The sequence below is a fragment of the Bombus affinis genome, chromosome 12 (assembly GCF_024516045.1).
Source record: "Bombus affinis isolate iyBomAffi1 chromosome 12, iyBomAffi1.2, whole genome shotgun sequence".
Classification (NCBI taxonomy): domain Eukaryota; kingdom Metazoa; phylum Arthropoda; class Insecta; order Hymenoptera; family Apidae; genus Bombus; species Bombus affinis.
This window is the reverse complement of record NC_066355.1, coordinates 6,104,112-6,125,226: the sequence shown is the minus strand read 5'-3', so window position 1 is coordinate 6,125,226 and position 21,115 is coordinate 6,104,112. Positions and strand designations below refer to the sequence as shown.

Here is a 21,115-nt window from a genome sequence, read left to right as displayed (position 1 = left end):
TTTCCTCTTCTTCTCAGTGTCCTGCTATCTTCTACTTCATTACGGTTCGAGTCGCTTCTTCTTGCGATTTTTGATCGTCATAAGAGATGTTACAAAGTACAACAAATTATTTCTGGATCGAGAATAGAGGCTAAGGACTTCGAAGATAGCAAAGATAGCAAAGATATCAAAGAGTTATTTAAGAAATTGGTACAGTGCACGGTTGATGTTGATAGTAAAGATGTTAACGATAATTTGTTGTAATCAGAGAGTGTTTTGAGGAGGATGCGAAAGTAAGAAATATTTCCAAGTGCGAAGTATCGATTTCAAAGCCTGCTCTTCTACAAACACGCGTAATATATACATGAAACTTCCAATATTTTTTCCTATTACTATTATGCCCTGTCACGTTATATTTCGGACCAAAAATACACGATATTTTGCACAAACTTTAGAAGATTTTCTTCTAGATCACAAAATTTCTCTTCGTTTAGTACTTTAATATTTTCATATAATGATTCGCATGAAAACTACCTACACTTCTGCGAATTTCGAACTTGGAAATATCTTGCCAAATTTCAACTTCTATTCGCGCAACTCCTGCCTATAATTCTACTCGTTCTAATTTTTTAATATCGCATATCAATAACAACAGCGTTGCGAATTCAAGAAAGCAAATGTCCAAAGTGAAAATGTCGAACTGTTAGGGAAAGTCTACGATCTACGGAATGACCGTGACAGAGTGGCGCGACCATTTCCAGCGTTCTAATACCTCGTAGACGCTTGCTCGCAGATTCCGTAAGGGGGTAGTTTATATGCAGGCTACGGATGGGTCAGCATAGGGGAGATATATATTTTTCAATATAACTCGCGCGGCCCGGTAAGGGTCGCGAGAATCGTCCAAGAGAGTAGAAGTCGACGTTATTTTTTATCTTTATTAGATTGCCGGGTACCCGTTAGTTGAGGTTCGACGTGCTACGGACGAACGTGCATGAATATCAAGTGCCCGGTAACACGTGGCGCATTTTATCGTCTTTTCACTCCACCTGGCTGTGTCCTTTGGCCGAGTTGCCACTATCCTTCGTCAACCTCCTCGCCGCGTGGCTGAGAAATTCTACAAAGTAACTTTCTTTCGTAATCTACGCTTCCTAACCCATTGTTTTCCTAACTCATCAGGTGATCAATACTTTATTAATTCTACGGTCTGCCTTTTAAATTGTATAAGCGATGGGACAGTCAGAGTTTACCGCTCTCTTATTTATATTTCCCCTTCACATAATAATTTATTAAGTAAATTGACAAATTACACGAAGTAGACATCTTCTTCGCGATTTCACAATTCCTTCTTAAAGAAGATGATCAAATAACTTGTAGTTTGTGCAAGTTCTTTTATTTTATTCGCAAAAATATTATTGTTATGTAAGGATATTTATCAATATTGATAACTTGCACAGATTACAACTTATACAATATTACTAATAATATTACTTCTGCTGTATCGTATAAGACGATCCTAGTAATTTTTTGATACGGCAGACTAAGGTTATTCAGTGGCAGATTTGAAGTTGTTTAAAGCATTCTTTGATACGCGAATAAAATTACGATTAGAGCATGTTATAGTCGTCCAGTATGTTAACAAAAATAAGTACACAATATGTGGTATCTCAATGTAAAAATATGTCCTATTACAAAGTTTCTTTTTATATTGAATCTTTCGTATTCCAACTATCGTTGATATTCAACCATTTTCTCCAATATCTATTTTCCACGATTTAAACGGAATTATCAAAGATAAAAATCTCCCTCGGGTCGATGTTTTTCCTACGATTTTTCCTATCGCAAGCCAGCGCACGTGAAGATCACCACGATTCGACGAAAAGGTTTGTCTGCTGGCGAAAGAGCTCAAACAAGAAGAACGCAAAGCAGGATGTTTGTTTGAAGGTCCGTTAATGTCGTTGTGTGTATTGTTTACCGTATAACCGCTGGTTTCCCCTCCGAGTTATTCGAAGTTTGTCGATATTGAAAGAACTCGAAGCGCGCGGCGGTATCGTTCTTTGAAAAATACTCAAGGTAAACTCGCGTGTTGATTGTATGTTCAGCCCGTGAGAGTGCTCGTATGTGTAAAGAGAGGCCGCGGCCTCGCTGGAATTTCCAGGATGCTACATCGACTCCATCGCAGCCACTTTCGTACTGTGGGAATCATAATCCCGGCTAAAAGATGTTTCCACCAGCTGTGTAATGCACGACCGAACCCCTCCCACTCTTTCTTTAAAACAAACCCTCTCGATAAAAACGACGTGTATCGGTTCCCTTATCCTACTGCGTCGCGATCGACTACAAATATTTTATTTTATGGAAACAATTCCTCCATATACACCGTAATCCTTTCATATCGACATGTTTGAACAAACTAATCTCAAATACAACGGTGCTGCGCTTTGACTATCAACAATTAATGATTACAATATTTTTTTTAATAAATAAACGGTCCACTATGTGTCTGCTATCGAGAGAGATACCAATTCTAGGAATTAAAAATGCAGCTGTAACAAAAAAAAACAGCACTATTCTCCAATAATATGAGTAAACGAACGAAAACAAGCTGAAAATCGATTAGAATCGATTAATTTTTTCAAATATGTTACAAATTTATAGTCGATTAATATTCGTAGCGATAAACTTCTGCAGTGTTATATATGAAATATGTATTTCCCTCATTCTTCCAATAAAAACGATTCAAATAAATATACAAGCTCGTACGAAGCAATAACCAAATATTATAAATTGAATCTAGAAAACCAGATGGTTCAAAGATAATCATAGAAGTTTAATATTCTTTAGATCCTAAATGAATGATAGAAGGTTTTAAGAAAGGAGAGCAGCGTAGACGCACCTAAAGCGGTGTAAGGACGCGTTCACGTCCGGTAATTAATGGAGACGTAACGAGTGGGCGTAGCCGTGGACTAATATGCGAAATAAATCTGCGGTAATAGTAAGTAATTTGGCCAATAAGTCGATAACAAATTGGGTTTGCCAGCGGCAGTGCGCGGGACCCGTAATGGCAGGCAAGTGACCGGATCCACCCCCGTTAACACCCCCTGTTCACGGCCGTCCGGTAACCCTCCGACGCCCACTCACCCTTTTCCGCCACCCGTCTAGATTTCCCTTTTGCCAGCGTATTCATATTTCACGGACTTGTAATATAGGAAAGTTTTGTTTAAGCCATAAAGCCAGGTAGCGACATGGCGGAGTAGAATCGGTTTACGGGGCTGGTCACCCTTCAACGGACGCGATAGAGAAATGGAGAACACACAGGACAAGAGGGTGGGGATGGAAGTGAACGAAACGAGACATAATTCACGCTGATGTAGCGAACGCGTGGCCATTTTCACGCGTGTCTCTGCGTAGAGGTGAAAGTTGGCGGTCAGTGGAAGAAATTGCGAGATAAAGAGCAAGAAGGGCGAGTGGAAAGCGAAGGGGCGTGATGTATATCGGTCTTTTACGAAAGGAAAGCCTCGTAGAAGTCTGGGATACAGGGATCAGGTCGTTCTCTCTCAAGACACTACTTTTTTCTAGAGAAATTAGTTTCCACAATGGGGTGGCGATAATCTTTCTTTTTCCTGCAAGTATCTAAATCTACCGTGAACTTGAGAATATCGAATACTACAATTTGTTGAAATTACTATACAATAGTTAGAAAGTATCATAACTCACGTATTGGAAAAATGCTATCTTCTCAGGAATAATTAACTTCCATTAAGGAACGACTAGCGTCAAGTTCTGTATTTTTATCTAAATTCACCGTGAATTTGATCGCTTACAATGAAAATATTGAATACTGGGATTGCTGAAATTACTATGCGATGGATAGAGCGCATCCGGATTCAATTTCACGTATTTCAAGAAAGCGTGCGAGAAAAATGGGATGAAAAACACGCAAAAGAATATATCGAGTCTTCGGAGAAAGTCAGTGGCGGGGATCAAGGAAAGAAGTGGACGTCTTCTTTCGCTCAAAGACGATAGTATTCAGAAAGTCTGCTGGTCAGTTGTAATGAATAATGTCCACATCTGTTCGGGACGTCCCATCAGTAACTGCTACCCTCTCGGCCCCGCGACATCCTTTTGCTTCACCTTGCTCCACACCCTAAAAACCATTTCCACCCCATCGCTGCTTTCTCGCTCGATTTCGCTGCATATCAAATTATGGAGTCCTGAATGGCCGATCGTCGCCTGCTGCTGCTGCTGCTGTGTGTGCTGTGATATATTTGGATATATTAAATTTTTTTCCCGCTCGAACATCTAGTCGGGACCAAGCGCGTTTATGTCCAAGCGGAATCGATATACGATCTGTCCACCACAGGAGAATTCGATTCTTCTAACATGCTAGGCAATTCCTCCGAATCTTACTCATCCAATATCATCTTGAAACAATCTCTCGTATTCTTGAATCTTTTTGAATCGTTGCTCTTTCGCCTCGTCACTTTCAACTCAAGTAACTCGAACAATTCTGCCTTGAAAATTCCCCGTTCTTTTTTTCTATTAATTTACCCCCATCTTTTAATGGAAGCTCACCTCGATTATAAAGGAAAATGCGGGACAGAGTAAATAACTCGAATTTTAAAGGGTTATCGGCTTGTATAAAAATCGACAAACAAGCATGGCTACCCTTCGGTCCACCTATTCGCAATTCTCCAGAAAGGTCGAGCGGCTTCGTTTGCATACTCGCCGACACCTTGCGTGTCCATTACGCGGGGGTGGCAACGACCGAATGCCGGGGTGACGAGCAAGTGGACCAAGGGGTGGGGGATCGGGTAAGAGGTGTGAACCGTAAACGCGCCACGTGCGGCAAATGGAAATGGACCAAATATCGCTGCAAACACTCGACCGTGCGAGTATCGATATACGACGCACCCTCCTCCATCTCTCCCGGTCTCCTGATCCCCCTTTTGCTACGAGCAAAGGCACACACGCGCGCACACAAAGGACCACGATTCCACGGTCCGTTTGTCGTTTATACTGGCGCACCAGCCCCGCGCCCACGCCTCACACCTTCCTTTTCAGCCTGTGCACACGGCCGAACGTCGACTGGACGTTCTCGCCCTGTGAAAATTCACCGGTCACTCGAATCCATCAGGTATCCACAAAATATCGCAAGGCACTTCTCCCTCCCTTTCTCTTTCCTCTGGCTGTTCGTTTCTCCGCGTTCAGTCGCGTGCACGTGCGTAAAATCACGCGAACGTAGGCTTTTATCGTCATCGGGGTTGATTCAGATTCCACCCTTGAGATTTGACTGAACTCGAGGCTACTAAAGTGGGTTTCTTTCATTCACCCCTTGCCCTACGATATTTCTAGTAACTTACTAATCCAGTTAGTTGTTCGTTGTACACCATATCGATATGCTACACGTCATTTGTATCTAATTTCTTGATACTAGGCTTCGTATCTCGTATGTATTATTTATGTGGAGTAATATGAATCACTTATCTAAATCGTTTTTTGATTGATCAATTTAAAATTGATTCAGAGTCTGGTTTCAGAGACATTTCAGATATCGTTTCGATTACTGGCAGTAAGAGACGAAGAATTGATTGTTCCCTTATTAATCATGGAAATTACTACCCTGCAGTCTGGCTACGTGTAGAGCTCTTATCTGACAATGATCAATAACGAGGTGTTAACGATCCTCTACGACGAATTGCACCTAATAATAAGGCCGAAACTGATCTTTGTAACAAATACATCGTATCTTTATAAAATCAAAGCCATAAACCGATATTGTAACAAGATATACAGGACAGCGATATAAATACGGCTATAAATTTTCGATATCATCAGATAAGGAGTTGAATTCCAAGAAACCACGTTCGATGCTAAATCGCTCGGAAGACAGAAGGTCGTAAAATTTTCTCATTTTATACTTTCCATTAATTTCTCTGGCTTCCCACCAACGAATCGCGTCATTTTATTTCGCCTACAGAGTTAGTGGGTCAACCGTCCACCATATTTTCAAGGCCCAATCAATCAGGTCGACGATACAAACGAACGTAGTTACGCCGTTACGAGTTGGCCGCATTCAATGCATTAGTGTGGAGAATTAACTGGATTCTGGTTGTCGCCGCGGCCAAAAAGAACCCCTTATCTACCTCGAGGGTGTAGGAGGATCACAAGGGAAGCAGTTTCGCCTTGGTACGATTCGTCCGTCCGGTTTATCCATTCATTGGATTCGCGAACTGGTACGGAAAACGGACCGCGTGTCCAGAAAACACACGAAATCAAAGAGAAACGTGCACGCAGAGGACCGTGGCAAGATAGAAGAAGGACAGGATGAAACAGAGGGCGTGGAGGAGGGATGAAGATAAAACGAGCGAGTGCTTCTAGCTAAACAAATATGTACTCACGTACTCATTCACCTATCTCTCAGTCAGTTCTACCTACGCTGCTACAGCCCTTTTAAAGACTTTTCCCGCTGTCCGGGACTCTAACCTCCAGCCGTCATCCCTACCAAGTCCCAGAGAACAGTTGGCCGTGCGTACCACAGGGAGTTTACAAGTTCGAGGAAGGGAGAAAGTAAGAAGTGGGAGAGACCGTTTCTCTGGCTCTTTTCGCGCGTTCGAAACCTTTCTAACCGCTCTAGACGTTCCGGGCAGACGTCGGTCCACGTCGAATGTCTACCGCGATTGTGATGGCCGGCTGCAACGTCATTCGCCAAGACTTTTCAAAGAAATCCGCGTGGCTGTACCGCGAAGAGTCATTCTTCCACAGGATAGATCTTTCTCTTGTGAGAAATTAATTGTTATCGAATTAGATGTAATCGGAAGCTGAGATTTCATGTAAAAATTACGAATATTATGTAATTGATTAAATAAAACAATATATGGCAGTATATGAATCGATTCATTTTTATATCAACCAAACTGATATTACTTTGCTATCAAGCTAATATTTTAATGATCTTTCGGATTCAATAATGAAATAATAAATTAGAAGCTTAGAGCAGAAGTAGCGAGGATAACATTTTGTAACTTCCACAAAAGCTGGGAAATTTAAATACAATACTTTGGATCATTGCGGATATTGTTTCTTCATTTATGGAAAAAATATATCCAATCTACTTTTCTATCGAGTCTTTGAAATAAACCTATATAAATATTCACACTGAAAAATCATCAGTAGATTTCCTTATATCGCGGTCCGCTAGTCAGACAAGCCTATTCTACTGTACAATTATTTCGCTGTCGTATTGAGAAGGGAGGTTCTTTATTAAGAAAGGGAACTCGTATAGTCCGTGCTGTAAATCCTGAAATCGACTAAGCAAAAACGTTTCGAACGACTACGTGTAGGGGTCGAATTTTTTTTCACGCACTCGGATGCATCGATCCTTCTCCAAGAGCCACCTATATATCCTTCCGGATCTAAATCCACGAAGGATTTTGTCTGACGCGGCTGGTGCTCTCGTGATTCCCCAGGAATCCTACGAAAGAGAGAGAAAACCAGGTCCGCCTATTTGTTTCGTCGCATCGTGTATTGACACTGTGCGACGGTAGGCGTCGCGGCGATAATATATCGACGACCGGGTGATATATGCCTCGCAGGAGTGAGTGGCTGTGCAGAAGAAAGACTTGTCTCATAAAGTATAGGGCGATTTGTCACGGCAGTTTGTGATGCGACTGGGAGAGAATAATCCTCTGGATATCATCTAGCACAACTTGCTCCCCTTCTGTGTTCTTTCTCTTTCTCTCGCATCCTCTACGAACTTTTCACCCCCTCCGTCCTGAGAGCGGATTATTCCTGACCCGCTGCTATCACCCAACCCCCAATCGTTGCTCCCACGTGTTCTTCGTTAGTCTCGTTTCGACGATCCTACGAATTACTTGCCGTTTTACCACCTCTCCTTTTTGTCTTCGAAACTTACTCGAGATATAGGAATCTTTGGAGCCGAGTGTTTTCTTCTGGCTATCAAAAACATCGTCTCGATGGGATAGCGAATTTGATACATAAATGTTATCGAAAGAGGAGATATTTAGTGTTATGGTTGGTTCGTTACCGATCGATGGTTTAATTAGGAAGTTTCCTATTCTATGTTTTAACGCGACGTTAGAGTACCAGCTAATTTTCCACGTCCGCCGAGTGTCTCTATCGTACAGCGTTTTACTATTCGGCCGTTTCTTCGGCCCCCCTAGCCATCCCTGGCAACCCTTCCCATAAATTCGCCGTTTCCAACTGGCCGATTTATAATTACCGCTTTCATATAGGCGAAGTGTAATTTGCTTGTGTAAATTCTACACGCCTCTCGTTCCCAAGTTAGCCGCGATATTTCGCCAGCGAGTACACCCGGTCGTTCTTCAGAGCCTGGCTTACCGATGATAACACTTTTGCCTGGAATTTATCTTATAGTTAGGTCGGATTCTTCGGATGGTAATTAATCGACTTTGCTGGATCAAAGAATGGCTTTTTCCTTGGCGATATCCCGCAGCTACGTTGAAACTCGATCGTGATTCGATGTTCGTTGCAACATAAACGTCCTGCACGGAATTACAATTTCATGAGGTTCATAATAGAGACAGCCTTCGTACGATGTAACGAACGTTTTAATTCCCACTGCACGGCTACTATTCCCGTGTACGGTGGCGTTATATTTGATCGCTGGATCGAACTCATTTCACACATGTGTACGACGTCTAATTGCAAAATACGGAGGTGTGACGTGCAGGATCGTGATGCATCTCGAATCCAACGATGATATATATACCACGAGGCGAAACGGTGTTCGCAATAGCAGCCGCGGACCGATTACATTTTAATGGGCCGATACATTATTCAAAAACCGCGGTTTCCTTATCGATCAAACCACCACAGCGGGGGTAATAATATGCATTGTCAGAACGAATTAAAAAATCAATCCGAACACCATCATCCCATCTGCATTTAGCGTACAAGTCGTTGGTCGGCCGGTGAATTTTACATTAACTACACCTATTAGCGTTCGATGTAATCTGTCGCCTGTGTGTGTACGAGTATTTTTATATACCTATTAAATATAGATCGTGTCAAATTACATTTTCCTCGAGATCATTGGGATTTGTAAATGCTGAATTCTTTCCCTGTCGATTAACTCCGTCTCCTTCTAGCTCGAAGTACGATTATAAACTTGTCTAAAAATATCATGTATCAAAGTTTTTCATTCCAACGTGTTCGTTGTCACGGCGCAGCAGTTAATGACGTAAATTAAAACTAAGGTACTAAGAGACGTCGTTATAAATAAAATTCAACTACTGTCAATCTTTCAAAATATTCTAAGGGAGATGTAGGATGACTATAATAGGATGAATTCGAGATAGAACTGTTTTCAAGTGAATATTTATTTCTGACAGTAGTAGTCGTATTTCTCTAATTCTAATGTTAGTAGAATATGCATTAAAAATTGGAAGCGTATTCATATCTCTTTGTAGTAGATTTTACGATATGAAATGAAAATTTAGCGTAAGAATACCAAATAAGGAATTCCAGTAATAAAAGCAGCAACACTAGGAAAAGAATTTCAGCAATAAAAAGAACTGTGCAAAGAATACCACGCAAATAAAATTGTTGACGATAAACAAAGTAATGCAGAAACATCGTAGAAGGAATTCCAGCGATAAAAAGAAAGCAGCAAGAACATCACATAGAAATTCCAGCATTAAAAAAGAGCAACGCAAAGGCACTAAAGAAAGGATTTTAGCGGTAGAGGAAATCTGCAGGAACACCTAATAAAGAAATTCTAGCAACAAAATGAATAGCATAAATAGCATAAATATACGAAAAGAAAGAAATTCCAGTCATAAAGTCGTGCAAAGACATTAATAGCAGGATTCCAACAGTAAAAGAAGTAACGCAGAAATTCTGAAGATGGAATTCCAGGTAAGATAAGCAATCCTACGTTAGGGAAAGATTCTAACAATAAAAATGCAGTTCCAGTTATAAAGAAAGCGACATGAGGAAGAATTTTAACGGTATAAACCATAGCTATGCTACACGCATCCTGTCAGATTCTGAAGCTATCAGATCTTCATCTCCTCGTCATTGTCACACGCCTCAAATAGGTTTTTCATTCATGATCAATTATAGGACCTCGATATACTATAAAAGCTATATGATTGAAAAGTATGTAACGAAGGAATTCCACAGAAACTGAAATTATTGGATTCTAAGGGTTAATCATCGCTGGCGAAACCAACTTCTAAGTTTGATCGACTCCCCTCTAGAATTATAGGACATTGTATCGATATCGTAAAACGATGGGCAATATTTCGCAGCGGTTTCGTGCGAACGGTGGCGCAGTAGCCACGCGACTGTCGAGCAGGTAGGAGCTTTCAGCTTTTCGAGCATGGAGCTTCGAGGTTTCGCGGTTTCGGCGGGGATAGGACGAGGCCGGTAGAGGAAAGGGCGACCTGAAGGGAAGGGGACAAGCGTCGGCGCCCGACGATACACTACACACCCGACACAACGATGAGTTCACCGATCTCAGTGCGTGCCACGCGTCCGACATGACAGCACGCACCATTCTCACTCCGCATCCAACAACCTCATGCAATTTCCCAACTCTACCGTTATGAAACATAGCAAAGTTTCTGATCAAAATCTTCTGAAATTTCTTAGTCGATAAATCTGATATAATATGATATTGATAAGTCTATTAACAGCAACGTCAAGTTTTAAAAGTAACGAAGGAAATGTTAAAACGACGTAATACACTCTATTCTATTGAACAGTGATTCCAGTTTCAAATTTAATCGTAGATTGAATTAAATATAACAGCGATCAAGTTTAAGGATAAATAAGTAAATAGTCCATTTTTAGACTACTCTACTTCAAGCTACTTTTTCGTTTAGGCGACTAATTTAGTCGCTCGGGTTAAAGTACGAGGAAAAAGAGAAACGGCCAGTTACGAAAATCGTTTTGCGCATGATGAACTAGCGACAAGAGGGAAGGTAGAATTCCCCGCGATGCACGATATGAAAATTGATGCCGCGTGGAGGAACATAGCTGGCGCACGGGGCGTCAAAAGAACATCGAGTTCTCAACCATGTCGTTCCCATTCTATATTCATAACCCCGCCATTATCGGAGTCGGTAAATTTGCAAGAAGTTACATGAAAACATGCCGCGTGTACACCGCCACCCGTGTATCGTTCCTCTGATCCCGTGAATTATGCAATCACCGAGAAAAAGTGGCAATTATACGTAATACGAGTACGACACGCGTTTCATTAACGTTTTATCGTCAACTTCCAGTGATTCACAATACGTTGGCAATTGTATCGCGCGAATAAAAAAAGTAGGTAATGCGCAATGTACGACAATTTTCCTATTGCAATGGAACGTTATTATCTCGTGGAGAAAAAAAAGAAATTAATTTCCTCTAAGTGCGATCGTTTCATCGACAAAGTATTGTCGGTATTATCTCGTTTTATAGCAGGCAGACCGTACGATGCTGTCAAGGGAACGCAGTGTTTACGCTTTATCGTCCGGCAAGCTGTTTTCCTTATCGATCGCGATTGTTATCAGGTCATCTTGCAGGCCATTGCTTGCAAATGCATCTAGCCAGGCTGCGACTTTGTGTCACCGTAAAACTTGCTATCGAGGCGCAAGACGACTGACTCGAAGCTTATGAAATCGTTTCCCGACGTCCACTTTTTATATCCCTTCTTACATTTGACCAATAGAGTTCAGCGAGCTTCTAGCGGCATAAACGTTTACGTCGCAAAGAATCACCGAGTAGACTCGCGAGTTTTGGATAAATCAAGATAGAAGATTTTAATCCCTCTCTTGAACTTGTCTCTACTTTAAAGATGTAAAAATGTCTCTTTATGCAGTGGAGACATCGAATAAAATTGATATGTTCGAACGCAGATAAAATTCGATATCTAAACGGAAGTAGATACGGTCGATCAATGATCGGACGTCACGTATGCTAGACGTGCTCGTTAATTCGACGAATATAACGAAACAAGTAGGAACCCGATCAAACGTCAACATCTGTCGTGTTACATGCTATTTACACGATAAACGTTTACGATACACTGGCGTAAGACGTCACGAAAAGTAAGCGCGATTAATAAATGTTACGTCTCAAGTCACGTTGCGTTGTTCAAAGGTTGGCCGCGAACATTACGCAATTCGGTTGACATTTTGCTCAAAGTTCGGTTAAAAAGCAAACACTGTATATTTGAATTGATCACAAACACGTCTATTTGTGAATCGAATCGTAAACGTTCCATTTACTTACACGATTTCTTGCATCGTCGACCAATTCTACGCACTGGACACGAGACTCTGACTCACTTCTGTCACGATCGGTTTCCGCTGCGTGCAATTGTGTTCCATTACTCGTATACCACTATATTCGTCTCCACATATCGTCACTGTTACGTCCACTGTCACGTTCACGAGCGTTCGTGGAAACCTTTCATCGAGTCGCCACCGCGGGCGTGCACATCACTGCCGGGGCACAAAAGCCACGCGGAACCTTCGATCCATCGTATCATTCACTTCAAGTCACTGTCTTCTTGCTGCTCGAGGCACGTGGTAAGATCATGCACGCTTATTCACGCACTGCCTACACTGATCGAAAGAGAAAGATTTCGAAAATCGATTCAAACAGAGAGAGAAAAAAAAGCAAACAATTCCAAAGGGACGATCGACAAGCTTCAAAACGAGCGAGGTTTCACAGAGGAAGGGAGAGGTCAGTGAACGTTGGTATGAGTCTATCAGTTGAAGAGAGATGAAAGGTGAGTGTATGAGTAAAGGAGAGAGAGGCTATAAGAGAAGGAGTGGGTTCGTACATATGTATGTTCCTATATACGTGGCTATGTACTATGTACGTAGATTCTGAGGAGAGCGGACGAGAATGAAACAGAGAGTGAATGACTGGATATGAAGAGACAGGTTGGGTAGGGAGAACGAAACGTACCCGAAGTGTCGGATGGCCGCGCCGGAGAGATGTTTGGATCGCGTGGTCTCGACCGGTTGTCTCGAGATATGCACGGTTAGTAGGCGATATCGTGTTTGGCTCGGTGCGCGAGCCAGGCCTCCTAGGGAGGCCACGTTACAGCAACAGAGGACCGGGAGAAAGACAAAGAGAATTGTCGAAGGTGCGAGAGAGAAAGGGGGAGAAAGTGGCGGCGGGAGTGGTAGTAGGGCGACTTGCTGTGTTGTGTCGGATGCTACCCGGTAGCGAGTACTTGTTGTTGAGATGCCGAGTGTACGTGGGGGTGGGCGAGGGTGGGTGGTGACGACGCCGGAGAACAGTCGTAGGCGGTGTAAGCGAGGGAGGAAAGCGGCGTGGAGCGGGGGGTGGCCAAGCCGAATGGCCTTGCGCGCAGTAGCAGCTACAGCGGCGTTGCTGGCGGTTGCTCGGTAGAGACGAAAGCGCGGGATAAGGCGGTGGTTACCGATGGAATAAAGGAGATGGAGGAGTTACCGGGATCAGCGTATATCGCGGAAGCTGCGCTGGAAGGGGTGGAACCCTGGCAAGATGTTGTACGAATTGCCGCGAAAGCCGCACCGAAGGGCTGTCTCGTTAAACAGCGCACGCAAAACACAACTGGGTCGCAGTTTCGTTTGTCGGCTAGCGGAATTGCAAGTGGGAAGGGAAAGAAAGGGGGAAAAGATGCGTGAACGGAGGGGATGGCGCGTGTTGCGCCGAGGGTTAAGACGGGTGAAAGAATTCTCTTTCGGACGACGATGTGCAATAGGGTGTTACAGGAGGATACGATACCTTGACGGCGTATCGATGCTAGGCTCGAGAAACGTGATGACGATCGATGACGATAGAGATAGTAGGTATAGCGAGGTCGCGTCGAGATACGAACGCGATCAGACGATATACGATACGAGACACGATAGTAGCTCGGGCAATATACGAGCGCGGAGGACGCGGCGCGAGTGTACACGCGGCGCGGATGCGCGCAACTCTGCGGGCGGGCACGCTCGGCTACGCTGTTTTCCTCCCTGCCGTTAAAACAATAATGCAATATTTAACCATACACACGAAGAGAAAGAGAGGGAGAGGGAGAGAGAGAGAGAGAGAGAGAAATCGAGAGACAGAGAGGGGAGAGCTGTGGCACGATGGCAGTGGCGGTATCGGGGCGAGAAGGCATCGGCGGTAGGGAGATAAGGAAGGTAGGGGTGAACGTAGGGAGAGCGGATGTGGGCTTTCATTTCCCCTCTCCCCTGCAAAATGCCGACCTCCGCGAACATGTCTCACTCTCTTTCTCTGTCGTGTTCTCTGTTGCACACGTTCTCTGCTGCTTCTCGCGCGCCCCGTTAGTTGCCTTGCTTCTGCCTCGCGCTTTTCTCTCCTCCGCCCTTCTCCGAATCCATCCCTCTCGATTTTTTTCTCCCCCGATCTATCCGCCTGTCTCGCTCGTTTGCCTTTTTTCCTCTTCCCACGGGTTGCTTTTTCCCCCGCGAGCGTCTCTTTCTTCGGCGTGCTGCAAGCTTTTAGGGGGAATCCTCGCCCTGCACCCGCGCCGCTGCTTTTATGTGACGCCGCCGGTAACACAGAGAGTGCGTGCATCGAACGGACAGAGAAAGGACGTCGGGATCGGCACGAATGGAAGAGCAAGATCGAGAGGGATATGTGATGTGTATACGTGTGTATACGACAGTATGTACGCGTATACGTGTGTATATATATCCGTGTGGAGGATACAGGGGCGGGTGCGAGGTGGTGGGAGAGCCGGAGGCGGCGCACGCCTCTTTTCAAGCGAATACGTGGGGCAGCAGAGGCTGGGGTAGCACCAGCTCTAGACGCATTCTCCGAACGATGCAGGTGGGCGAGCGGGCTTCGGAAAGGAGAGGAACAAACCAACGTGCACGCGCTGCACTCTGTCGTCTGACTGCCTACCGACCGCATCTCCTGTGTCTTACCGGATCGTTTCACGTAGCCATTCAAGGAAACGATGTTGGTTCCGGTTTCTCAGACTCTATCTCAAATTACTTTCTCTTTTATTGCATGTATAAATAATAATCAATCGTTACTACGTAAATAATACTATCAGATATTAATCAATGGACTTTCCTTATTATATTTTCCAGACGTTTGTATACTTTAAATAAAATATATCAGGTATTCGTACTTTGATGTTCAAATTTGTTAAGGTTTTCTTCTAAGAAAAAGACGTATTCTAATCGTAGAGTGGCACGGGTCAGAAGTTCAAGAGGTTAACATTCGTTTAAATAAATAATCGAATGATATCGACATATACGTTGATCGTAGACTGATCCCCCGATTCGTCGAGTCGAAGGGACGGATATCCCGTGTCTTGACAGTTGCCTTAATTAATAGCGGCGCGGAGGTTCCGTCGAAGGCCATACGTTAAGCAGGCAAGGGAGATCGAAGTTTTTGACACGAAAATGTCTCGTAAAATCGTACTCGAACTCGCGTCATAAATTTCCAGTGTAATTCCAAGAATAATCGTCAAGAGCAGATGCTGCTAACAATAAACCAGCTACGGTGGATATCATCGAACAGTCTACTTGAACATTCTAGAGCCGATCCATTGATATACGCGGTGGCTACCGTAAGTATGAACATAAAACTATGTCGAACATCGGTGGCAAGGGAAGTAGCGACCGTGTGCATAGTTAGAAACCGGCCGCAAATATTTCCGTAACACCATGCACTTGGCAACGTTCACTTGCCAAAATTTTCTACGTTGAAATTCTTCGCTTAGAATAATTCAGAACTAGGAAGTATATTTCGCGAAATCTCGACTTAATATAGCTGCATCTATTTACCGATATAATCACGAATATATAAACTGTCAATAATTCTCAAGATCAACCGAAATACGTCTGCAACGTTAGAAATAGTTTCTAACCCGACCACGTTCTATACCTCGAAGAAAACCATTCCAAACGATGTAAACCCATAACTATATCTTCTAGCTTCAACCTTGAAGATTTCCAATTATCTTCGAGTACCCCAAAGTCACATTTGCATTCATCCAAGATAGATCATGACCATCCATCACGTTCCTGATCCACGCACACACGAAGAACAAGTGAATTTACATTTGGCTGCTAGCTAGAACTTTGGATGCAACATCCGCAGCCCTAATTCGAGGTGCAAGAGCTGTCGCATCAGTGTCGGTTGTCGCGACGGCCGCGCCGTTTCTTTCCCCTGGAATGAAATAAGAGCCACGAGCTGCATCTCTTCTTCGCCGAGGCATTACTTTTTCCAGCATCGCCCGACGTAGGGGGGTGGTAGTGGTGGTGGCTGATAGCGGCCACGCCGATACGCCAGGCGAAAAGGGTCATCCCGGGGAGGTAGCAGCCTCCAGCGAACGGTGATGCAGCAGCAGCAGCAGCAGCAGCGGCGGCGGCGGCGGTGGCGGCGGAGGCGGTGGTGTGGCGATGAAGGGGTGGGTGCAGAGTGTCGGAGGTAGCTTCGAAGTCCAGAGTCCAGATAGCGGTACACTTAGCCGCATGTATAGCCGTTCTCTCCGGAGGATAGAAAACGCTCGGCTGCAGGGAAAGACGAAGGGAAATAAAGAGAGAGGGAGAGAGAGAGAGATGAGAGAAGCAACGAGGTGAGGGATGTGGAGGGGTATAGAGAAGAAGGGGCGTGGGGGTGGTGGCCACCCCTTGCAACCCCCCACCAGCGCAGGAGTCGCGTCGCCTCGGCTCGGCCAATAAGGAGGCCCGCCGACACAGAGACAATTCAAATGCTGCGCCAATAACAAACGTCTTTTGTTGTTATACGGCAAACTTTCTTTTCGCCTGGTCCTCTGTTTGTGCCGTCCCCGGAATGCCCAACCCCGTGGATTCTCGTACCCACCGTACCCGTAGTTTCCTCTCCCTCTGTTAACCCCCCTTTTGCTCTCATCGTCGTCGTCGTCGTCGTCGTCGTCGTCGGCGGCGGCGGCGGCGGCGGCAGCGGTGGCGGTGGCGGCGGCGTCTAGCCTCTTTCTCTCTTTTTCCCTTTCGTTCTTGCCTGCCGGTAGTGCGCGTCTCCACCACCCTTTCCGACGACTTTGTTCGGGGCATATTTTCTTTTTTTTCTTCTCTCCTTTTTCTCTCCGCTTCGCTCCTCTCTTCCTTTTCTTTCTTCTCTCCTTTCCCCGGAGCGTCAACATATTAAAACGGGGGAGGGTCTGGTGGCTGAGATCGGGTGGGCAATGCTGACTCTGCCTTTCCCCGCTCTATGTGTTTCTTTCTTTTTCTCGTCTTCCACGTTGTCTACCTCTTACTCTTATTCTTCTCCCGTCTCCTTGTTGTTTCTTTACATTCTTCTCCGGCGGCTTTAGCCTCGCGCGCCTCTTTGAAACTTCCGCCACTCCGTGGTCTTCTTCAGCGAGCATTCTCCCTGTTTGCGCCGCCCAGTCGGTTAATTCCGATACAAACTGCGCCTCTCGAGGCGTGCCTTCCGTGACGCACCATTTGACTTCTCTGGACGCCGATTATCTTCTGTGGTACGTCCATAGGAAAATTCCTCCGACTAACGACAAGTCGATAAGAATGACGTAAACTCTCGTACATATACACATGCACGCACACATACAGCGATAAATCGGAATATGATTGTTACTGGACGATAGGAAAGATGCGTTAACAGGTTCTTTGGTCCCGCGCTCCGAGCTTTTCCATTATGTTCGAACGTCCAATTAAACCTTAATAAAAACTCGTCGATCGACTATGGATAATAGAGACGCATTTGAATGTAAGTTCCAGCAGGCTTTCCAATTAAGAGCCTCCTTCTTGCGCACGATTCGCCTCTGTCCCGCGCCAATTCGAAAATCATAACTTTCGATGGAACAATAAGTCCGTCTCATTGAGCCCTGTCCTGTCATGATGCCCTGATCGAGCTCGGTCGATCTACTCGGTTTAACTTTCCCGGACGAGAGAAAGGAGCATCGCCCTTCGTCGTCCGACAATTTCGGCAAGAATGGAGCAGCGGAAGGATAAATATTCATTGACGTCTTCATCAAGAGTTTTATGACTCGACGAGGAGGCGGTGACACCGAGGGCCTATGCTACCCTTCGCCAGCTGTTTCAATTTCGTCCCACGAAACACAGACCTAAATACTCTCCCACTCAAATGATAAAACTGCCATCTTTTTCCCCAAAAATATCACAGTGCACAGTTCCCTGAAGAATAAGTGTAATAAGATATAGTAATTGTTCAAATCTTTCGAATTCTGAGATTACCTCCGACTGACACGTATCCGTTTATAATATTAATATAGCTTGTACTTTGAGGTTTCTGCGATTTATAAAATATTTAATTTTACAATTTTCTTTTTCTTCGATTTACAACGAAAGAAAGCAACGAATCGATAACGCGACGGGACGATGAAGAAAACGCTATGCGGGCAGAAAAAGAAAAGAAAGGAGAAATCGGAGGATATAGTCGAAACGCGAGGAAGCTGCGCCGCGAACACGGTGGCAGGGCGGAAGGCAAAAGGGGCGGCAAAATTGAAATTTCTTCGCTCGAGCGACGACGCAGCAACTCATAAAAAGTTTAAACGTTTCATTCTAGTCGGCGGGCCTTGCCGCGCGAGCCTTGCCTTTTTCCCAATATAAACTCTCTTTTCTCGCTCTCGCCCTGTCGATTGACTACCGGAGCCTTTCCACTCGCCCTGATACGACTCGGTTATACCTATAACCCTCTTCTACCTCTCCGGCTGGTTTTGCTTCGCGGAGATGCTTACGGCTGGCAACTTTCATCCCCCCTAGAGAAATTAGGAGCTTACTTTGCTCCTTTCCACCGTTGTGGCGTAGTACAGCTCGCCCGCACGCACCACTTCTGCTTCTCGACCCTCCCCCCACCGGTATCGTAAAACCCGAGTTTATCCGTGTGTCGCCTCTCCGCACGCGCGACAATGACTTTCTTCGTGTCTACGATTGGATTACGCGATTTGCTCGATTAAATATTTTTCGAACGTATTAGGGTGACGCGATGTCATTGGAATATTATTTAAATCCAAGAGGAATGATCATAAGATCCTATGAAAATTTCTCATTCATTCTGGCTGATGTTGTTCTATAATGACGACCACTTTTTGTCCTTTCTTAAATCAGTTAAGAATAATACAGAGATTTAATTAATTACCCAATATGTTTAAAAAATATTATAAAAAGAGCAGGAGTATATTTGGATTAACAGATTATCTGTGGAGCTCGAGGGAAGTTTGTTGAATGTTATTATAAATAATGTAACTATTAACGTTTACATTTTGTAATAAGAAAATTGAAAATATGTATCCTTTGTATCTGATGCTAGAAATGTAAAAAACGACAACGAAGCAAATAAGTCGTTCATCTGGAATTTTTAATCCTTCTGTTACATTGTCGAAGAATTGAATGTCCTTGTAGATTTGTGTTGAATTTGCACATGATTTCGAATCTTCTGTCAACAAGGAAATTAAGCAAAAGTTTATGTTAACAGGATGTTTTAATTCACAATATTTTTAGCTGGAGGAAATCCGGCGGTTTTGTAAAAATATCTGAATGTCAGTGGAGGACGATCAGCCGGTAACGTTTCTCATCGGGCGGTCACTTGCGTTATCGTTTTTTCCGTTAACGAGATGCCCGTCATTCCTGAACTTGCTCCGACAGTGTACCCGCGTAACGAACTCGCGCGCGAACCATTCGCTACAAAACGGAGATGCCGGCCGACAGCCGATGGCTGCTTTAAAAAAAACCCGCGTGTCCGAACAAATACTCGCGAATAGGCGGTACAATGGTAGCCGTCAGGGAACACAATACAGGAAGCTTTTTACCCAGGACCAACGCGGAGGTTGCCGCTGACACGAAACGAAATTTAATTCCCTGTCGAAAATTCGCGCGGGTTCAGCATTATAGATCCTTCCGGCCCTATCCGGATCTCTCTTCCATTCGAATCAACCCAGCTAAACGATGAATGTGCTACAGATAGTTACAAGCTTTCCACGATTCTTGCTAATTAAAATTTCTGGGCGCAACTTTTTCACGATTGCACAAAATAAATTTCTAACCAAACTCTCCGAGGAATCAAATCCCGCAAGACTTATTCCGATGAATTTAAATCCTTTCTCTACTTTTTTCTTCGTGCAACGATACATTTTCTTCTCGATTATAAAAAATAAATTTTCAATTAATTCCACGATTCGAACGAAGAAAATAAATTATGAAAAACTAGATCGTCAAAAGTCGACTCTAATAAATTTGGCTTTTTGTTTCTTTTTTTTTTTCGTGCAACAATTCGCTCGCTGTACCGTTACTTCGGTTTAATACAAAATCACGGAGGGTGTACGCTAAACACGGTTGGATCACGGGATACTATGTAGACTGTTTGTAGATTGCTATGTATTCAATCACGAGCGGGACCGAGGGCAGCCGAGCAGGGTTGCTGATTCTTGTTTGCCGATATGCTGATGTAATTATTATATTGGCTCCATCGTAGGCGCAGCTTCTTATTATTTGCCGTATTAATGCTGGCGTCGTTCATTAGCTGGAAACCCTGTCTACATTGGGTCACACGCATGCCTGCGTACGTGTGTATAGGTGCTCTCTATTCCACGGTGTATTCACCGCAGACACAGGACACGGTTTCTCGTCGATGAATCCGTGAAACCATAGGAGAACAAGAGAGAAAAGGAGGATCACGCCGAAAGAGGATGAATCGGATTGAGAGAGCGTTTCGCGGCTCAGATTGTTTCGTCGACGGCATTCTATTATGAGAGTAGGGGAGGATGGGCGTCACGAATAAAAGAAAAAATAAAAACCGAATATACGCGGAAAAAATGGATGCTGCCTGGCTAGGCAAATATCGTTGCCACCGAACCAGCGGCTGGAGACACACGACCGATGCACGTGGAAATTATTAAGCGGCCCGCCGCCACCGCCAACGTGCCCGCTGCTCTTCGACTATCGATAAATATTGACGCTGCCCGTTACGGCAGGTATTACGGCCGCGTGCTGCCGGGATTTCGGCCGGCGTTTACGAAGATATTCTCTGAATTTTCTCGATGAAGCTTGCCTACCAAGCGAAATACCGAATCGCCTATGGAAACCGATCCCCACTTAATCGATCCCCGATTATCGTTAAATAACAATAATTTCAAACGTATACTGTGGTTATAGGAGATCTAACGTTCTGGCGACGCCATGGA

The 21,115-nt window shown here is 44.3% G+C and overlaps 1 protein-coding gene across 20 annotated transcripts in view; it reads right to left on the bottom strand.

Moving 5' to 3' along the window:
• Positions 1–21,115, bottom strand: part of LOC126922525 (forkhead box protein P1-like) — a 216,907-nt gene that overhangs the window by 40,792 nt on the left and 155,000 nt on the right. The window contains exon 1 of one of the 20 annotated variants that reach the window (XM_050735185.1): positions 12,246–12,272. The exons of 18 other annotated variants lie outside the window; for them this stretch is intronic. In XM_050735185.1, the coding sequence (XP_050591142.1) occupies positions 12,246–12,257 (12 nt within the window). In that variant the 5' untranslated portion in view covers positions 12,258–12,272. Of the gene's footprint in view, positions 1–8,218; positions 8,243–12,245; positions 12,273–21,115 lie in introns of those variants that run through there. One more of the 20 variants, XM_050735186.1, reaches the window with a different exon arrangement.